Below are 17,385 nucleotides of genomic sequence, written 5' to 3'. Positions count from 1 at the left end.
TGATCTCTCCGCTCCTCGCGAGCCGACCTGGTGAGGCCGTTCCTGAGGAGGTCTTGTGTCGTCCGCCTCGCGGGGCTTGGCCCCTCGCGATGGTCTTGAATGCCTTGTTGACGAAGATGGGTCGTACAGGCCTGCTAGCACAGCCACGCCGTGGGCCGCAGGCAGGCAAGTCTGGGAACCCCCGTTCCCAGAACGCCGACAACGACGCCCTCACCATCACGGTTGAAGGCCAAAACTTCTGCCCCAGGCGCTGTCTGCTGCGTAAGGCCTTGTACAATGCTAGGTGCTTAGAAAAATATACCCGTTTTGTCTGAAGTAACGGTGCCTATTTCTACAGGAGAGACACCTAATTAAGCGTCTGGCCTGTAAAAATAAGCATAGGTGCTTAAGAAAAGCTTTTTTTCTCAAGCTCAACTCACTAAATTTTGTGGGTCTAAACTTTTTTTTTGACGGCATTGTGGGTCTAAACTTTGTTGCACCTACACTGCCCCTAAAACTGAACTCCCTATAATTTTTTTTCCTTTGCTATTTCCTTCATCCTTCCACATATAAACCCCTTTTCAACTGCGTGTGCACAACATATTAATTAAAAAAAACTTGATATTTTCAATGCACGCATTTCAGTGGGATTCCAAATTCAATGTAGCTATTCAGAGCAGTGGAAGCGAGGACTCTGAAGTTACAGGTGTACACTGAAAATAGTATTCCAGAACACTAATTAACCCCCAACCCCAAGAGGGTATTAGTAGTAGGCCCGCAAAAAAAAAATCTCTCTGGAGAAAGGCCAAGTCAGTGCAGACCATGCTAACTGTTCACATCCATGTTTTGCATATTGGCAAACAAGTAACTTCGCCAAAGTTTGCCAAAAAGAAGAGGTATTTCGTCAATTTCCGGGCCAGCTCCCAACGACAAGAAATACCCTGTGGAGAAAATAACCATTAACCAGAGTGCATTACTCACCCGCAACAATAACAAAAAAAAGTGCATTATGACATAAACAGTGGAGCAGCCGATGGCACCTAAAGTTTACAGTATATAAAGCATTCACATTCACATTCACATATTACATCTGGAAGTAGAAATCTCAGACACGGTTTCGGCAAAGATGAAGTATGACATTATTTGTGTTCCACAAACAAAATAGAAACACTTCACGTATGGTTGGCAAAAGATTCATTCACAGAGGCCAATACAGCTCTTCCTTTATCTAGGAAGAGGAGCAAAGAGAAGAACTGTTTCGCTGGCAACTATAGTGACCTGACCCAATGCTGACAATCAATGACAAGCTTGTTATATACTCCCTCCGTTCCTAAATATTTGTCTTTTTAGAGATTTCAAATGGACTACCACATACGGATGTATATAAACATATTTTAGAGTGTAGATTCACTCATTTTACTCCGTATGTAGTCACTTGTTGAAATCTCTAGAAAGACAAATATTTAGGAACAGAGGGAGTAATTCTCACAGCTACAGATAATATCAGGGCCCAATCCAAGGCACCTGCAACGCAATTCTAACGCATGGAAGACTTCAAATATCGACAACATTGTTAACCTGACTACCTATCAAAATATGCAGCATATTACTTATGAAGAGAATTCTTGCCACTCATTATACGCCTTGCCTCTTGTATATTACTAATAGTGTTACAAAGAATAGTGCCGCTAGCATTTAAAAAAATGACTAGGGGGTTTTACAGCTGGGCAGAACATGACTGGCCATAGCAGCAAGGTTCAGAGTTGGGACAAGATTCAATTCTCTCCCAATTTCCCTTGTAATTTTATTGAAGTTTCGAATTCAAACAACAAATAAGAGGAGGCTGCAGCCGTGATCAAGAAATCTGCAGTAAGAATTTAAGGTGGCATTAGAGCATGTTATAAATTGATTAAATCATGTTGGAACTGTTTCTCAGACAGGGGAGCCAGGCTGGATATGAAAATGTACTGCGACATACTTGCTGATACACTCTTGAGTTTGCATTTCCGAGTGATTATTCTGGTATAGCAAAACATATGCTACGCTATCAAAATAACAGATTTTTTTTCTAGAAATTGATCCCAGAAAGTTGAATTTACCACTTAAACTTATCTTGATTAGCAAATGTACTGCATTTAAGATTTCTGAGTACCGTACAGGATTATAGGTTGACCAGTAATTCGATTGCAAAATAACATGCATATTCAATTAGCCTTTTAGTGAAACACATACGTGAACTTCCCGAGGAGCTTAGGCACTAGTTTTTTGCTCAATGCAACTCCCTGAAGGTTCTGCATTCTTTACAATCCATGGATGCTTCAAAATATCGTCAAGAGAAATCCTCTTGCTTGAATCCTTCACTAACAGCTGCATACAAAATTCATACTCTCAACTTCATCTCCTTAGGATATAAGAACCCATTATCCAAAAAAAAAAGAGATACCAATATTTCAAATGTTACCTTGCAAATGAGATCCTTGGCATCTGCAGATATGTCATGAGTTTTAGGGAACAGCAAGTCCACTTTGACTATCCTGCTCAAAATTAATGTTCCAGAGAATGTGTATCAAAGGAAGGCCAGGCAAAAAACACACACTGTAGCTACAGAAACATTGTAGCTCTTACCTCATCAGGGTATCTTGCTGTTCTGCAGCTTCAAAGGGTGGCGAGCCATACAAAAACTCGTAGCACAGGATTCCTAAAGTCCAGTTGTCAACAGCGTAATCGTGAGCCTTTTTCTCTACCATCTCTGGTGCCAGGTAATCTATTGTGCCACAGAGTGTGTGACGTTTAGCATTTGATCGAACCGCCCATCCAAAGTCTGCAATTTTAAGTCGGCCCTGCAAAATGGAATTTAGTAACTTTTATAAATAGATTAAAAAACTCAGCATCTTATGGACAGAGAAAGAGTTAAAAGTGTCAACAGCAATCAGCTCTCACATACCAATGTGGACAGCACAACAAATGATGGTCTTTACTATAGTTTCTTACTCATATGGATGTGGACAGCACAACTAATAAGGTGTCTGACAGTATTTGATAGTCTCTATTGCGACATAAGTAGCTCCTCAGTAATCTCGAGAAAGGTATACAGGACATGCATCTACAAAGTAACCAGGTGTTTACATTCATATATACTACGCAAGTGCAAATCAGCATAATCATGTACGACCAGCAGTATTTACCTGCAAAACGTGTACTATTAGTCAAAGAAAAGAAATGGGGCACCCATGTACATTGCCACATTGGTGGACATCGCATTTGAGTTTTAAAACTTTGGGGTGTCAGATATTACACTGCACTATTTTACTTACAAATAATTATAGAGTAAGATACCACGTATCTGCTATTTCGTCTCTGTTATACAGCTAACTGAAAAATACAAGCTATGTCTGCCATAACCTCAAATTTCTCTTCAATTGGATTAATCACCAATGGTCATAAGTTCCAAACACACGAGATGTATAGTGCTTCAGTTCACAAATGTATAGCTCCTGAAATTCTCAACATATATCTTCATAAAGTTTCAGCCTAAAAGGATATCTTGATAGTTTATGCTTGCAGTAAGGACAAGGCAAATGGGATCTATTGTCTCTTTTATCTGATCTCACAAGTAATTTTCACATATTAGCCTATAAGTAAAAAAACTAATCACAATGCACAAACATGCATTCCCACTCTTCAAGGAAACATACATGCATTTCATTAGAGCACAAAATGGTACTAAAATTACCGCAGCAATGCATGGGTCCAATTATTGTTTAATCCATCTGTTGGTAGGCATAATTTATTTTCCGCAAAAAAAAAGGCAGGCATAATTTACAGCAATGACGTAATTGAATTCCATGTTGTTGATAAACATGGATGGCCAAGAAAAAAACAGTACAATTATCACTGGCATATCAAAATATTGCCCTGTTTAAATTCTAAAAATAAGCACTTTGATACGATAACACATAGGGGTGCAGCAGCTGCATGCAGAAGAACCAACCTCGATATCAAGGAGCAAATTTTCCGGCTTGATGTCCCTGTGAATTACCTGCTTCTTGTGACAGTACGCCAATGCACCAGCAAGGCTTGCTACATACTAAAGAAAAAGAAAAGGAATTGGATCAACAGAAAATCCAGCACAACAATGGTAAGTCAGAATAAAAGCAACATAGGTCCATCATGTTTGACAGCCTCATGTGCAGTATATCACAGAGTACATGTCAAACTAAGCAGACTGTTTGTTTGACTCATTACTGTTCAGAATATAGAAATACGATTTACTGTGTTTGGATCTTCGGGTTGGATGGTTTAGATCTCAGACTGGGTTGGAAGTGTCACTCTTGAGATGGGCTTTGTGTACAGAAAATGACAGATTTTCTTCAGCCCATCGTTTATAAAAGAGGGTGAGTGAGGCTTTTACCTTGTGTTTCTAAAGATGTTCTGGAGTTCTTAAGAAGTTCTTCATCTTGCAGTGATGTACAGAGATCTATCGTACCCAAATAAAATGAATAACTCATGCCAAAATCCTTAACGATCAGACAGTTTATTAATTTCAACAAGGCATGACAAACCAACATGACTAAACACATAGTATTGTTTTAGAACACCTACTAACAAATATGCTAAGGTAGAGACACTACCCTTTTCACTGATCTTCCTACCTCACACGACCCCAATCAAAGTAAATACTTCACCAGTGAAATGCTAGAAAAAGTCCTCTATCAATTTTATGGGCATTTCTGTGGGGCAGTCAGAGCTCAAAACGTTCAAGCTTCATTGCAGATTGCAAATAACAACTGGGTTGATCGAATCAATAAACGCCGCATGGCTGGGGGAAAGTAAGACGGCAGGAAAGGGATGGGGAGGGCTCACGGTGGCGGCGGTCCGCTCCGAGAAGTGGCCGACGCTGCGGAGGAGCTTGTAGAGCTCTCCGCGGGCGGCATACTCGAGGACGAGGACGACTCGCTCGGCGTCGTGGAACCAGGCGAAGAGTCGGAGCACGTTGGGGTGGTCAAGGCCATGCTGGATCTCGATCTCCCGCCGCAGGTGCGCGTGGAACCGGTACTTCTGCAGCTTCGCTTTGTATGTCACCTTGAGCGCCACCACATAGCCGCTCTGGATTGCCGCAGTTTTCCGCCGTGTTAGCTCCATCGGAGTTGAAGTTTTTTGGGGAAATCGAAGTTTGAAGGTTCGGGGGCCAGGATTTTAAGGGCCTACCTGCTTCTCGCGGCCGAGATAGACCTTGCCGAACTTGCCCTCGCCGATGAACTTGCCGATCTCGAAGTCGGAGAGGCTCCACTCCGTCCGCTCCATCAGAGGAGCGAGGACGACGGAGGCGCTGCTGGTTGGTGGAGAGACGTTAAATGCACCGATACGGATACGTAAATTCACCATTTCAGAAAATCTCCCATACGGGGATACATTTTACATTTTTCAATTCACAAAAAGTATGTATAGAAGCTCGGAACAGCAGATTACCTTCTTGTTTGCTCTCCTGAGGATGCTGAAGCAGCTCCAAGCAGCTCCAATTGAAAATGTTGATGACCTGTTCCAACTCCAAGTTCCAATGGAATAGAAATAGAATTAGACTTTAGTAAGTGTAAAATGAATATGGAGCAGCAAATCAAATAATTAGTTAGCTGTTATCATGGCATAACACGAAAGGTGGAACCGAAGATCAATCAGGTAACATGCAAAAGGAGAAACAATCACTTTAAACGGTAATATTTTAGGGCTGACTGTTAAAATCAACAACACAGCATAACAACTATATTCCCAATCCTAAACAAGATTTGGGACATCTATCATGCCCAACAATACCACTAGTACTAACGTGTTAACAAATTTCGGCTGGTATAACCAAGACAAAGAATCTGCTCTCTCAAACTGCATGCTACTGCTAAGCTTTGATTTCAGGTCAAGACGGTGCAGATAAAACGACTTAATCTTTTCCTTTTCATATATCGTCAGCCATTGCATGTTTCACTGCTAACATGTTTAAACAACAACATTTTCTCATCTGAAAGAATAAATCAAACTACCATCTGTAAACATTTGCCCCTACAAGCATTATCACAAACACCTATCAGGCAAAATCCTTCCACATATAAACCTGAACGTGCACTGGAAAAATCATGCAGCAAGTATCCAATATCCAATCTACAGCAACTATTCATCCGACACAATATCCAATCTACAGCAAGTATTCATCCGACACAAAAATCAGGAAAAAAAATTGAACAGACAGAGGATGCAAGAGGAAGGAGGGAGGGGGGCGACGGAAGAGGGAGGACGAAGGTGCGGTGTCTACCTGCCTATGGACTGGTCGCCGGCGTAGTTCCGGGAGGAGGCGTTGCTGGGAGGGAGGCGCTGCTGGTGGGAGCGGCTGCTCGACGGAGGGAGGCGCTGCTGGGCTCCTGTGCCGGCGGCGGGGGCTTCGGCCGGCTGGGCGCGCCGCGGTGGCGGGCTGGCAGTCGTGGCGGCAGGCCGTCGGCGGCTGGGAACCCCTAGCTGTCGCGCTCGGGAAGGAGGCCTCTCTGGCGTTCGCTCGGGAGGGAGTGCCGGAACAGCTGCGCGTACGAAACTTCCATTTCCGATTTGGGTAGATGCAAGATCCAGTGAGGCAGTTTAATTCGAATCGTCGTACAATGGTCGTATGGATATCAGCACTCAACGGTTTGATTTGTGGTGTCGGACAAGGATTGGTATGCAAAGTGGCGTATACCATCTATGTGGTCTTTCGTTTTTTCATTACCAAAAAGCAGTCGTGGCTACGAATATTCGATTCTGAGCTCGAGCTCAGATGCTCCTGAAATCCACATCGCAAGCTGGCATATAGATCTGTGCATCTTGCTGTATTTCCTGACCGTATATCACGGTATTTAAACCAGTCCAGGCGCGCAATGAATGCGACGGCGCGGTGCACTGTACGCGCGGAGCAGGTAGTCGCTCGACGGCTCACTCTTTTCTCTGAGCTGGCCTGAGCCGTGCACGGCGCCGGATACACACACGGCAACCAGACGCGGGACTCGCAGCCATCCGCCCCACACCCAACTGTGCCCAAAAAATATCCTCATCGCTGTAGTGCTGACCCGCTTGCATCTCTGCCGCCATGTCCACCGCTTCTTCCACCTCGCTCCCCTTTCCGGCAGACTTTCTCCTTCCTCTGATCCCCCGTCCATTTTGCGATGCGGAGCTCGAAACTAATGTTGCATGGACGGGAGACTGCTCTGGACCCCGGTTCTATAAGTGCAGCCGGTACGACGCAAGTAGATCTGAATTTTTTTGTAGCTTCTAACTGATTTTCAGAGCCCAGATCGCATCTCCCAACTAAGCACTCTGTCCGAATTATTGATCTGCATTCGCAGGCACGGCAGTGTCGTTCCTTCGACTTCCAGACCAGCAGGCATATGTACGAAGGATGAGCATTTTGCAGATAGCTCGTGCTCAGCAGCAACTAGCAAGCCGCGGGCACCAAGGCGCGCAGTTGTTCGGTACTCCCAGCGCAAACCACGATCATCAGGGCAACCATGCTGGGCGGATCAATTAGAGAGGAGCTATCCGCCCAGATGGCGGTTATGTCTAAACTGACAAAGGGTTATATAATTCCAAACTGTTTGCCATCCTTTTGGTTCCTCCTGATGGAAGATCTAAACTGTTTGCTAGGCACACAAAAAATTGCCAACATCACCCATCCTACCTGAAATTTTTGGGGATCTCCAAAAAGTTTGTTTTGCTGTATGAACACGGTTGCCAACGTCATGTAGGTAAAGCAAGTGGATTAAATCACCAGAAATAGATGAAACCCCAGCAAATGTAGACATATGGTCATTTTGTCTCACAACATACAAGATGGTAGGGGATTGTGCCGCAAAATGACCCAACTACTTAGTCGGGTTAATCTAACTGCCTAGCACACGTACAGCTAAAAGATACGGCCCGGCTGCATGAAGACTGAAAGTACTACTATCTTCCACTTCAGTCAACGATCGCGTCGCACAGGAACTCTGGGATAGCTCCTTTGTTCCCTTTCATTGTCATTTTCTCGTAAGCAATCTTCTTCGGCAAATGCTCGATCTGTCCCTGTCATAAGCCAAACATGGGGAAACGCTCTTACTGCATTGTGTGCTCGTCATCTTGGCGCAGAAAACACCCTTGAAATATGGTTTTGCCCACTTTTTTTTTCTGATTTCATATATTTGGGTCATGTAGGGGTGCTTTCTCAGATTGTACTTATCTAACAGCATATCCCACGTTGTCTCAAACTCGTCTTCAGTTAGCATGTGGTTCACAACCTCGTGGAACTCAGCCTGGAACTCACTCTTCTTCGTGTACAGAGGGCCCAGTGTCTCCTTCGCTTTCTTCAGCACATGCCATTTGCACCACCTGTGCACGGTGCCCGGATAAACTTTGCTGATTGCCACCTCCAAAAGTAGTGATCTCATCAACAGCCTCTTGTTTGGTCATCACCTGAATTTGCGTCATATCTTTGTTAGTGTCATTTGCAAATTGTAAACTCATAGCTGATGCAACATAGCAGCTCATGCATGAACTCAATGAACCATTAACTTATAACCCATGGCAAAATGAACGAATCAAAAAATGAAAGCCTCGCTTTATGACCAGTTTCCCAGCTTCTGAATTCATGAAGTTATGAGGTGGAGAATTGTCTAACTTGTTTCTAATAGATAATACTTATCCAACAAATTCAGGGGGTTCTACTGTGAACACCTTTGTATCATATTCATCTTTTGATTTCTTAATCTTGGAGATCTTGGGAACTACCACATGAGCTCAGATGAACTAACATATGTTTTCTTATTTGCAGAAAAGAAAACTAAAGCACATAAATGCATGATACAACACCAGGAAGATCTGCATGTAAAAGCACATGGTTTAAGTGCCAAACATTGGAATGATCAAATATATGTTTGACATACCTTCTCCACTGCAAGAATATATAGACAACTTAAGTTGCACTCCAGTTTCCATCATGGCATCATCGCTGAAGATCACAGGAAAAAGTAGTCTGAGAATCATTCCAATGCCGCTCGAGAAGCATAACTAAAGTAGTAAACATGCCAAAATTTCTGCAGGTACAGCCAAACTAAATCCAAAAGAATCACTCAGTAACCTTCAAATTAGATTAACAAGGGCAATAATCAGTTGATCAAATAGTATTAATAGTATGATTATATGAATACAGGTCTTGTTCAATGGTTACTTGTGAAAAAAACCAACCCATCTATCAGTCTAATACGTGTAGTATTTTCTAGCACAAGATTAATATAGCTCGGTTTTCACAATGCTGCCCAAAGCTGGGTGTTGCTATCAAGTCCCAAGATTAATATACCTGCATGACTTGTTATTCTCCTTCTTTGGCTTACCCTTCACGTTGTTCAGGGTAAACGATGGTCAGAGCACTTACCTAAATCGAAAGAATGAAACTATACGAAATCTAGAACTTACCGAGCAACCGCAGACGATCTCCTGCATGCACTTTGTCCTCTCTGCATTCAATCTGCTCTTGCCATATCTAATACCAAAGCCAATTTCCCACGAGTACAAATTGTAGAAGTCGTATGCCTCACCCAAGGAATAAAAACTCAAACTTAGTTCAGGCCTTATCACACTTTTTGTTGATTCCTCTGCTTATTTGCGAATCGACTATTCCAACCCATAGAAATCATTCTGGATGGACATGGCATCCGGTCGGACGGCGCACTACCCAGCCTTAACCTGCAGTTCAGAAATTAGACAAAAAAAATCAGTTCGTTTTTCTTGCTTTCTCTCTGAGTTTAGTTTGTGATTACCCTGGCAGCACGCAGGTTGTCAGTATTCATTTAGTAATGCAATAACATTTTCTCGGGGGTTGCAAAAAACGTGCTGAATCCATGAAATTTCATGTTTCAAAGTGTTCGTTGCTTACATCACATCTACAATAGCCTATATCCTGTCTGAAACTTCCGACTAATCCACCATGTCCAACCAGGGATGCACACAATGGAAAATCCTACGAAAACCATGAAATCTTGTTTTCCTACCTTTTTGTCCAACCAGAGGGGCCTGGGGATTGACTCTGTCAGTGGACTGTGGACCTCGTCGGGGATGACTCCGGTCGTCGCTGGACCCCAGCACGCGAAGCTTCGCTACCGTCGCCGCCGATCTGCTGACCACAACCGGAGCCAGCATTGGAATCAGCAGGGGCCGTCGCTCCTACTCCGCCGCTCGCCAACAAAATCAGAGGAACCGAATCTGAGTGTTCGTGGCTGTCCGCGAATTCCTGCAGGGGGAACCTATCAAAAAAGATGCTAATGGGACTGGTGGCGGCCATGGACAGTCAGTTGGCATACAAGCTAGTCCCCTCGTAGATTTGCTCGGATCCAAAATCGCTTACCTGTCAACGGCATCGAGGAGGAAGTCCAATCCAGCATCTTCCATGTCGCTCACGTAGCGGTTGCCGTCGACGAGCTATCGCCGCCGCAAGAAATACTCTTGCCGGTCGTCGCAGCGTGGTGTGGCGGCCGGGGGTGGTTGGGCGGCAAGGGTTTTCCAGAACGACCGAGACGCACGTGTGTCGCAAACGTGTCAGACGGACGGCTCAGTTTCTCGGCACCGGCCTGTTCCCCTTATCTGATCCATGGAACGCCAAAAACACTAACGTACTGGTCCACGGGCCAGTCCACGCCCGCACCTGCTCCGTCTTAAACGCACGCCCCTGCTAGCGCACTGTTTGCTACCGTATTTCGCCTCTGCCTATTTTCTGCCACCCGCGCCCGACATGGCAGACCTCTTTTCACGGATCCCGAGCATATAATGGAAGGTGAAGATATCATGTTCAGCTGGGCTCGGGCACCAAAACGCCCTGTCCTCGTGGCTAGCTTTATATTACTCTCGAATACATAAGAGCATCTCCACTCGTTTCCGGCATAGTGAAAGCGAAGGGCAAGGGATTCTCGTGTCTCATCCTTGAGTAGAAGGTGTTGGTGTCCCGACAACGTCGCTCCGACGATGACAATAGTGCCATCTTGAATAGACATCCTCTGAGTCCAACCCCATATCGATGAGGCTTTGTGCGGCATTGCTGACGACTAAGAGTTTTTGTTCTCGTTGTTCTCCATTGATATTTTTAAAATTCATGATTTTTAGAAACAAATTATGAATATTTTTAAAAATTCACAAACATTTTCTTATATTGGAACAATATGTTATTTTTAATCCGTAAAAGTCTAGCTGCGTGTTTTTTAGAAAAATCGGTTGAAAAATTGAAGAAAAAACTGAGCAAGAAAATCGCTAGACTGTGGCGGACCGGCCAATCCAAGCGCGCTCTATGCATCACCCCCGCCATTGACGCAAAGAGCGTCAAAAATTAACGGCTCCATGGCGCTCGGTCTCCAAAATCCCCTTCCCCTCTCTAGTAAAAAAATTTCAAAATGGAGGTTGAGCTCCACGGAGACTTAATTTGAAAACTTCAAAACTCAAACTTTTCAGTTTGAAAATTTTCTAAAAGTACACATATACAAAGAGACATATTGTACACGTGTGTAAATTTTCATGTCAAAATCCGTTAAACCGAGAGCTACAAAAAAAACAAATTTGGGGCTGTTTAGCATATGCACTCTTCATCCTCAAAGTCCATGATATTGTTTTATTTTGTGCAGCTCGCAATTCAAGGCATTTCATCCTGAAATTTTACACAAACACACATTACATCCTTGTATACATGTGCATTTTATTCAAAAAAAATTGAAACCGAAAAGTTTGAAATTAATTTTTATTTTTTCAAAATTAAGGGCTTCACAGAGCTCGGTCTGCAAAATGCCCTACTCCTCTCTGGTTCGCCTCCGTCACCTAAAAAAAACTATGGAATATTTGGACCGAGGGAGGGGGGAGATGACTGAATGGGCCATGGCCCGTGGGTTTGGCTGCACGAGCAGAGTGTTATTATCGGCCGCCGCGTCGCTGACCAACCCAGCACGAAACGACGACCAGGTCGCACACGGCCACCAACCACCCAGCACAGCAGCTGCCAGATCGGAAACGCCAGCGACAGCCGGCGCCAACCCCAAACAAAAAGCCCCAGCAGCAAACCCCACCAAATCCACGCCATCATTTCCATCCATCGGACCCCCCGAGGCCCGCCGCGTCGCCTCGCCGCACCAACGCCGTCGCCGACGACCGCCGAGCCGAACCCAAGGATGGGGCGCAAGCGCGCGGTGCTGGTGGGCATCAACTACGCGGGCACCAAGGCGGAGCTCAAGGGCTGCCACAACGACGTGGCCCGCATGCGCCGCTGCCTCGTCGACCGCTTCGGCTTCGACGACGACGGCGCCGGCATCCGCGTCCTCTCCGACGCCGACCCGGCCGCGCCGCTGCAGCCCACGGGCGCCAACATCCGCCGCGAGCTCGCGCGCCTCGTCGCCGACGCGCGCCCCGGGGACTCCCTCTTCTTCCACTACAGCGGCCACGGCACCCGCCTGCCGGCCGAGACCGGCCAGGACGACGACACCGGCTACGACGAGTGCATCGTCCCCTCCGACATGAACCTCATCACTGGTGCGCAGATCCGGTGACGCCCTTCCGTTTTCGTTGTGTCTCGTGCCATGTTGCTCCTGTAGTTGTTCTGCCTCGAACTACTAGTTCCAGTTAGTAAGTGGGGATCGAATCGAGTGATTGGTGAGATCTGAGAGGGACGTTATTTGATTGATTGTCACGTTCCTACGACTCAGCGGACTTAGCACCCTGAATTTCTTATTGGATTAGTTTAGGAGACTATGATTTCAGATAGTACATTGCGGCAGTACTGAACTACTGATTGCAGACTTTAGGGGATTTAGCACTGTGGCAATTTTTGAATTTCTGATTGGATTAGTTTTAAAGTGACCATGATTTCAGATAGTACACTGTGACAGTACTGATTGCAGACTTTTCACCACATAGCCCAAAATATTTGGATATACAATCAACTTTCTTGAACTATGCTATTTATGCAAGATGGCAAGAGACTGCAGGTGATCTGTTTGATGTCAAAATTTGCTACCAAGGCCCCATTTCGAATGCTGCCAAATTCGCAAGTCACAGAATTTTGGTTTGGTTTGTTAGTAGCAAGAGTTTGTTACCTCTGTTTTGTACCAATCCAAACAGGCAAACACTAACCTAAGCTGAAACATGTTGCTGGACCAGCAGGACCTAGGCTCCACACTCCTAACCTAAGTTACATTACCAATTTTTGCCATGGAACATGTCACAAACATCAAAATAACCAAAGCTCTGCATTCCTTAAACCGGTTTAGTCCTAGCCGTGCAGAGGGTACCAAGTTAGTTCAAACTTGTAGTGGATCAACATCAATCAAACTGTGTCATAAGTGATCAGGGTCTATTTTTCTAACAAAGAGAAGTTTAAGAAGATCTGTATGTCATCAACCAGGCCATGTTTGGCACTTGTTAATCATGATATATTTTTTCTCGCAATAGAATGTTCTGAGCCTGCTTCAACTCATAGGGCAATTAGGCTGATGGCTATCTGCAGACAATTTTCCAGTGCTTTGATAATCCTCTGCTTTCAAATATTAAATATATCGAGAAGGCAACCAATACATAGAAATAGAGAAATTAATAACCAGTAACATCTTGCATCTCTTCCTGTCAATGGCATTCTAATTTCCTTCTGTGCACTGCAGACCAAGATTTCACAGAGCTCGTGCAGAAAGTCCCTGATGGCTGCCTGTTCACCATAGTCTCCGACTCCTGCCACAGCGGTGGCCTGCTTGACAAGGCCAAGGAGCAGATTGGCCACAGCACAAAGCAGAACAAGGCACAGCAAGGCAAACGGGAAGATCGGTCTGATTCCGGCTCCGGCGGCTTCCGGTCGTTCCTCAAACAGACCGTCCGGGAAGCCTTCGAGTCCCAAGGAGTCCACCTCCCTCGCCGCGGCGGCCAGCAGAGCAGCTACGACGACGACGCTGAGTCCGAGGAGCCGAGCCTGGACTCAGGTACAGACGGCCACGTCAAGAACCGGTCGCTGCCCCTCTCGACGTTCATCGAGATGCTCAAGGAGAAGACGGGGAAGGACGACATCGAGGTGGGGTCGATCCGGATGACGCTGTTCAACGTCTTCGGCGAGGACGCGAGCCCCAAGATCAAGAAGTTCATGAAGGTGATGCTGGAGAAGCTCCAGCAGGGGCAGCACGGCGGGGTGGTGGGCCTCGTGGGCGCCCTGGCGCAGGAGCTGATCAGGGCCAAGCTGCAGGGCAAGCAGGAGGAGTTGAAGCCGGCCATGGAGCAGGAGGTGCACGGCGTGGAGGAGGTGTACGCCGGGACGACGGCGAGGGCGCCCCACAACGGCGTCCTCATCAGCGGATGCCAGACCGACCAGACCTCGGCGGACGCCACGACGGCCAAGGGCCTGTCCTACGGCGCGCTCAGCAACGCCATCCAGTCCATCCTCGCGGACAAGGACGGCAAGGTGAGCAACAAGGAGCTGGTGCTGAGGGCGCGCCAGCTGCTGTCCAAGCAGGGGTACAAGCAGCAGCCTGGGCTCTACTGCAGCGACAGGCACACCGAGGTGGCCTTCATATGCTGAGAGCGCCGTGAAACATCATCATCCGTTGTCTTTCTTTGTCCGTCGATGGGATGGGAGAAGAAACGTTTTCTCCTCGTGTGTCAAAACTGTCTGTTGTGGACTGTGGTTTTGGAGACCTGGACACCATGTGTTGCTAAGATTGGACTGTTTCATCACAGAATAACAATCACATGCTCTGAGGTTATATAATAATACTATATACATACCTCCATGTTTCTCAAAAGCAGAAAAAATAGATAAAATTACGGGAGAACAGGTAAAGCCATTCCCACTATCTTTATACCATATACAAACCTGCCATTACATTATCTGTATGTATCTTACTCCCACTCTGCTGCCTTTTATGGTTAGTGGCAACTGATATGTATGTACTCTATCTTAGAAATAGTGCCACAACCATCATGGAGTAGTATAATGAGATCATCCGTGGTGAAGACACTCATAGCTGACCTGACGCGAACGGAATTATTGGCGCCACGAGCCAGTATCCAAAAAAGCGAGCACTGGCAGCGATGATCACCTCTGAGCTCCACCACCCCACCACCCCCGCACTGCCTGCCAGATCGGAGCGCCACCCCACCAACCTAGTCGCGTCCTGCAGCGCCAACCGGAGCGCGCCGGCTCGCCGGTCGATGGGGCGGAAGCGCGCGGTGCTGGTGGGCATCAACTACCCGGGCACGGAGGGGGAGCTCAAGGGCTGCCTCAACGACGTGGCCCGCATGCGCCGCTGCCTCGTCGACCGCTTCGGCTTCGACGACGCCGACATCCGCGTCCTCGCCGACGCCGACCCGTCCACGCCGCCGCCCACGGGCGCCAAAATCCGGCTCGAGCTCGAGCGGCTCGTCGGCGGCGCGCGGCCCGGGGACTCCCTCTTCTTCCACTACAGCGGCCACGGCCTGCAGCTGCCCGCCGAGACCGGCGAGGACGACGACACCGGCTACGACGAGTGCATCGTGCCCTGCGACACCAATCTCATCAAAGGTAAAGATTGAAAGTGCTCCGAATTCGTCTTGGAGCTGTTACTGTCTGATGTGGCTGACAAGTGAAGGAGCTCCTTTGCCGCAGACCAAGACTTCACGGAGCTCGTGCGGAAAGTGCCCGATGGCTGCCTCTTCACCATGGTATCCGATTCGTGCCACAGCGGCGGCCTCATCGACAAGACCAAGGAGCAGATCGGGAACAGCACCAAGCAGAGCAGGGCCCGGCAGCGGCAGCGGCCTCCGTCCGCCGGCGCCAACCTGTGCGCCTCGCTCCTCGGGGTCGTCCGGGGCGCGCTCGAGTACGTCGGCATCCGCCTCTCCCGCCGCGCCAAGCAGGCGGGCCCGCCGGCCGGCACCGCCACCGCCACGAGCCGGTCGCTGCCCCTGTCGACGTACATCCGGATGCTCAAGGAGCAGACCGGGAAGGACGACGTCGGCGTGGGCTCCATCCGGACGACGCTGTTCCACCACTTCGGCGACGACGCCACGCCCAAGATCAAGAAGTTCGTCAAGGCCGTGGTGCACTGCCACGGCAAGCTCCGGCATGGCGCTGACCAGGCCGCCATGGTCACGGAGCTGACCCCGAAGGCTAAGCCGGAGGGCGGCGACGGCGGGGATCAGGCCGGCGCGCTCGGACCAGCCATGGAGCAGGAGGTGCGGAGCGTCGAGGAGGTGTACGCAGGCGCCGCCGCGGCGAAGGTCCCGCCGCCACGCAACGGCGTGCTGATCAGCGGGTGCCAGACCGACGAGTCCTCGGCGGACCTGACCACGGCCAGCGGCGTGTCCTACGGCGCGCTCAGCAACGCCATTCAGGCCGTCCTCGCGGAGGAGAAGCGCGGGAAGAAGGTGACCAACAGGGAGCTCGTGCAGAGGGCGCGCGGGCTGCTGGCCAAGCAGGGCTACGTCCAGCAGCCCGGCCTCTACTGCAGCGACGAGCACGCCGATGCTGCCTTCATATGCTGATTGGGTTGGCATCGCGTCGGTCGTGGTGTGCCGTGTGCCGACTGACCCTGTATTCGCGTGTCGATGAGATTTGCGCCGTGTGTTAATTGCCTCTTGTGCTGCGGCAACGGTTCAAATTTTGGTTTCCCTCGTATTTGGGCACCTTTGAGATAACGAAAAAAGAGAAAAAGCTTACAAACTTCTCTGAACCCTATTTACTACTACGGTTAGCGAAATTCGTTCCAAGTTTAGCTCAGACGTAGCTGTCTTCTTTTTGGTACCAAACCCGGGAAAAACCCTAAACGAGCTCCAATAAATGATGAGCTATAGAAGGATTCGTTTTTTTTCGACATGGATTTTTCATACTTATAAAAACGGAGTGTTTTTTTCTTAAAAAACTACACAGACGCTCACATAGACGCACACATACTCACACAATTGAACGCACACACACATACTCTGTCTCTATGAGCACCTTCAAGAGACTGAGACGACAGGTCTTGAGATTGAGAAAGTTAGAGTATCTTCAACCAGGTACCTCTAATCCGACCCCTCAAACGCCCGCGGACGCGCCCGGTCAGTGACCGGCCGTGTCCGTTTTGAGCCCCTATTTGTCCATCCACGCAGGCACAATCCTTATTTTCTTCCTCATATGTCCGCTCACTTGCACATGATTGATGGAGATGAAGAGAGAGAAAGAAAAAATTGAATAAATAAAGAGAAAAATGTGGTCTGGGGTGGGGCCGCGTCCTATGTGGCGGATTGACTGGGCGTGTCCGCGAGCCCTCGTATCCTCCCCATATTTGAGATGGATATGAGGGTTCGCGGACAGCCGGGACATATAGGGAAGATATGAGGGGTCCGGTTAGGTCAAGCTTTTGCTATTGTTTGCTTCTCTCTCATGTCCGGTCA

General features: G+C 47.7%; 3 protein-coding genes and 1 long non-coding RNA gene across 11 annotated transcripts; 2 read left to right on the top strand and 2 right to left on the bottom strand.

Moving 5' to 3' along the window:
* Window positions 1-603: 603 nt before the first annotated feature.
* LOC109787042 (serine/threonine-protein kinase Aurora-3) lies at window positions 604-6,589 on the bottom strand. 5 transcript variants are annotated; one of them, XM_020345601.4, is made up of 9 exons: window positions 6,281-6,589; window positions 5,449-5,515; window positions 5,188-5,308; window positions 4,843-5,085; window positions 3,971-4,066; window positions 2,605-2,819; window positions 2,441-2,513; window positions 2,212-2,346; window positions 604-920 (listed from the first exon to the last, which is right to left on the bottom strand). In XM_020345601.4, exons 3-8 carry the CDS (start codon window positions 5,281-5,283, stop codon window positions 2,230-2,232), a joined length of 840 nt encoding a protein of 279 aa, XP_020201190.1. In that variant the 5' UTR covers window positions 5,284-5,308; window positions 5,449-5,515; window positions 6,281-6,589; the 3' UTR covers window positions 604-920; window positions 2,212-2,229. The 5 variants fall into 5 exon arrangements, with proteins under 5 accessions (XP_020201190.1, XP_020201191.1, XP_020201192.1 ...); XM_020345602.4 differs by lacking the exon at window positions 604-920 and adding an exon at window positions 1,478-1,843 and having other exon boundaries at window positions 6,281-6,561; XM_020345603.3 differs by lacking the exon at window positions 604-920 and adding an exon at window positions 1,478-1,843 and having other exon boundaries at window positions 5,188-5,311; window positions 6,281-6,557.
* A 1,144-nt stretch (window positions 6,590-7,733) lies between these two features.
* Window positions 7,734-10,615, bottom strand: LOC109787044 (uncharacterized). Of its 4 annotated transcripts, XR_005756062.3 has the most exons (6): window positions 10,367-10,570; window positions 10,014-10,265; window positions 9,439-9,708; window positions 9,323-9,357; window positions 8,910-8,974; window positions 7,734-8,439 (listed from the first exon to the last, which is right to left on the bottom strand). It is a non-coding gene; the product is annotated as an uncharacterized lncRNA (long non-coding RNA). The 4 variants fall into 4 exon arrangements; XR_012184510.1 differs by having other exon boundaries at window positions 8,910-9,357; window positions 10,367-10,615; XR_012184513.1 differs by having other exon boundaries at window positions 8,910-9,357; window positions 10,014-10,252; window positions 10,367-10,579.
* Window positions 10,616-12,009: 1,394 nt separating this feature from the next.
* On the top strand, window positions 12,010-14,756 carry LOC109787043 (metacaspase-5-like). The gene is made up of 2 exons (XM_073500120.1): window positions 12,010-12,525; window positions 13,650-14,756. Exons 1-2 carry the CDS (start codon window positions 12,168-12,170, stop codon window positions 14,549-14,551), a joined length of 1,260 nt encoding a protein of 419 aa, XP_073356221.1. The 5' UTR covers window positions 12,010-12,167; the 3' UTR covers window positions 14,552-14,756.
* Window positions 14,757-14,882: 126 nt separating this feature from the next.
* LOC141020632 (metacaspase-6-like) lies at window positions 14,883-16,677 on the top strand. Its single transcript, XM_073500118.1, has 2 exons — window positions 14,883-15,532; window positions 15,617-16,677. The coding sequence occupies exons 1-2, from the start codon at window positions 15,064-15,066 to the stop codon at window positions 16,492-16,494; spliced, it is 1,347 nt and encodes a 448-aa protein (XP_073356219.1). The 5' UTR covers window positions 14,883-15,063; the 3' UTR covers window positions 16,495-16,677.
* The last annotated feature ends 708 nt before the right edge of the window (window positions 16,678-17,385 follow it).

This window comes from Aegilops tauschii, chromosome 1 (assembly GCF_002575655.3).
Source record: "Aegilops tauschii subsp. strangulata cultivar AL8/78 chromosome 1, Aet v6.0, whole genome shotgun sequence".
NCBI lineage: Eukaryota > Viridiplantae > Streptophyta > Magnoliopsida > Poales > Poaceae > Aegilops > Aegilops tauschii.
Note: the sequence above shows the minus strand (reverse complement) of the source record. Positions and strands in the feature narration are given on the sequence as shown.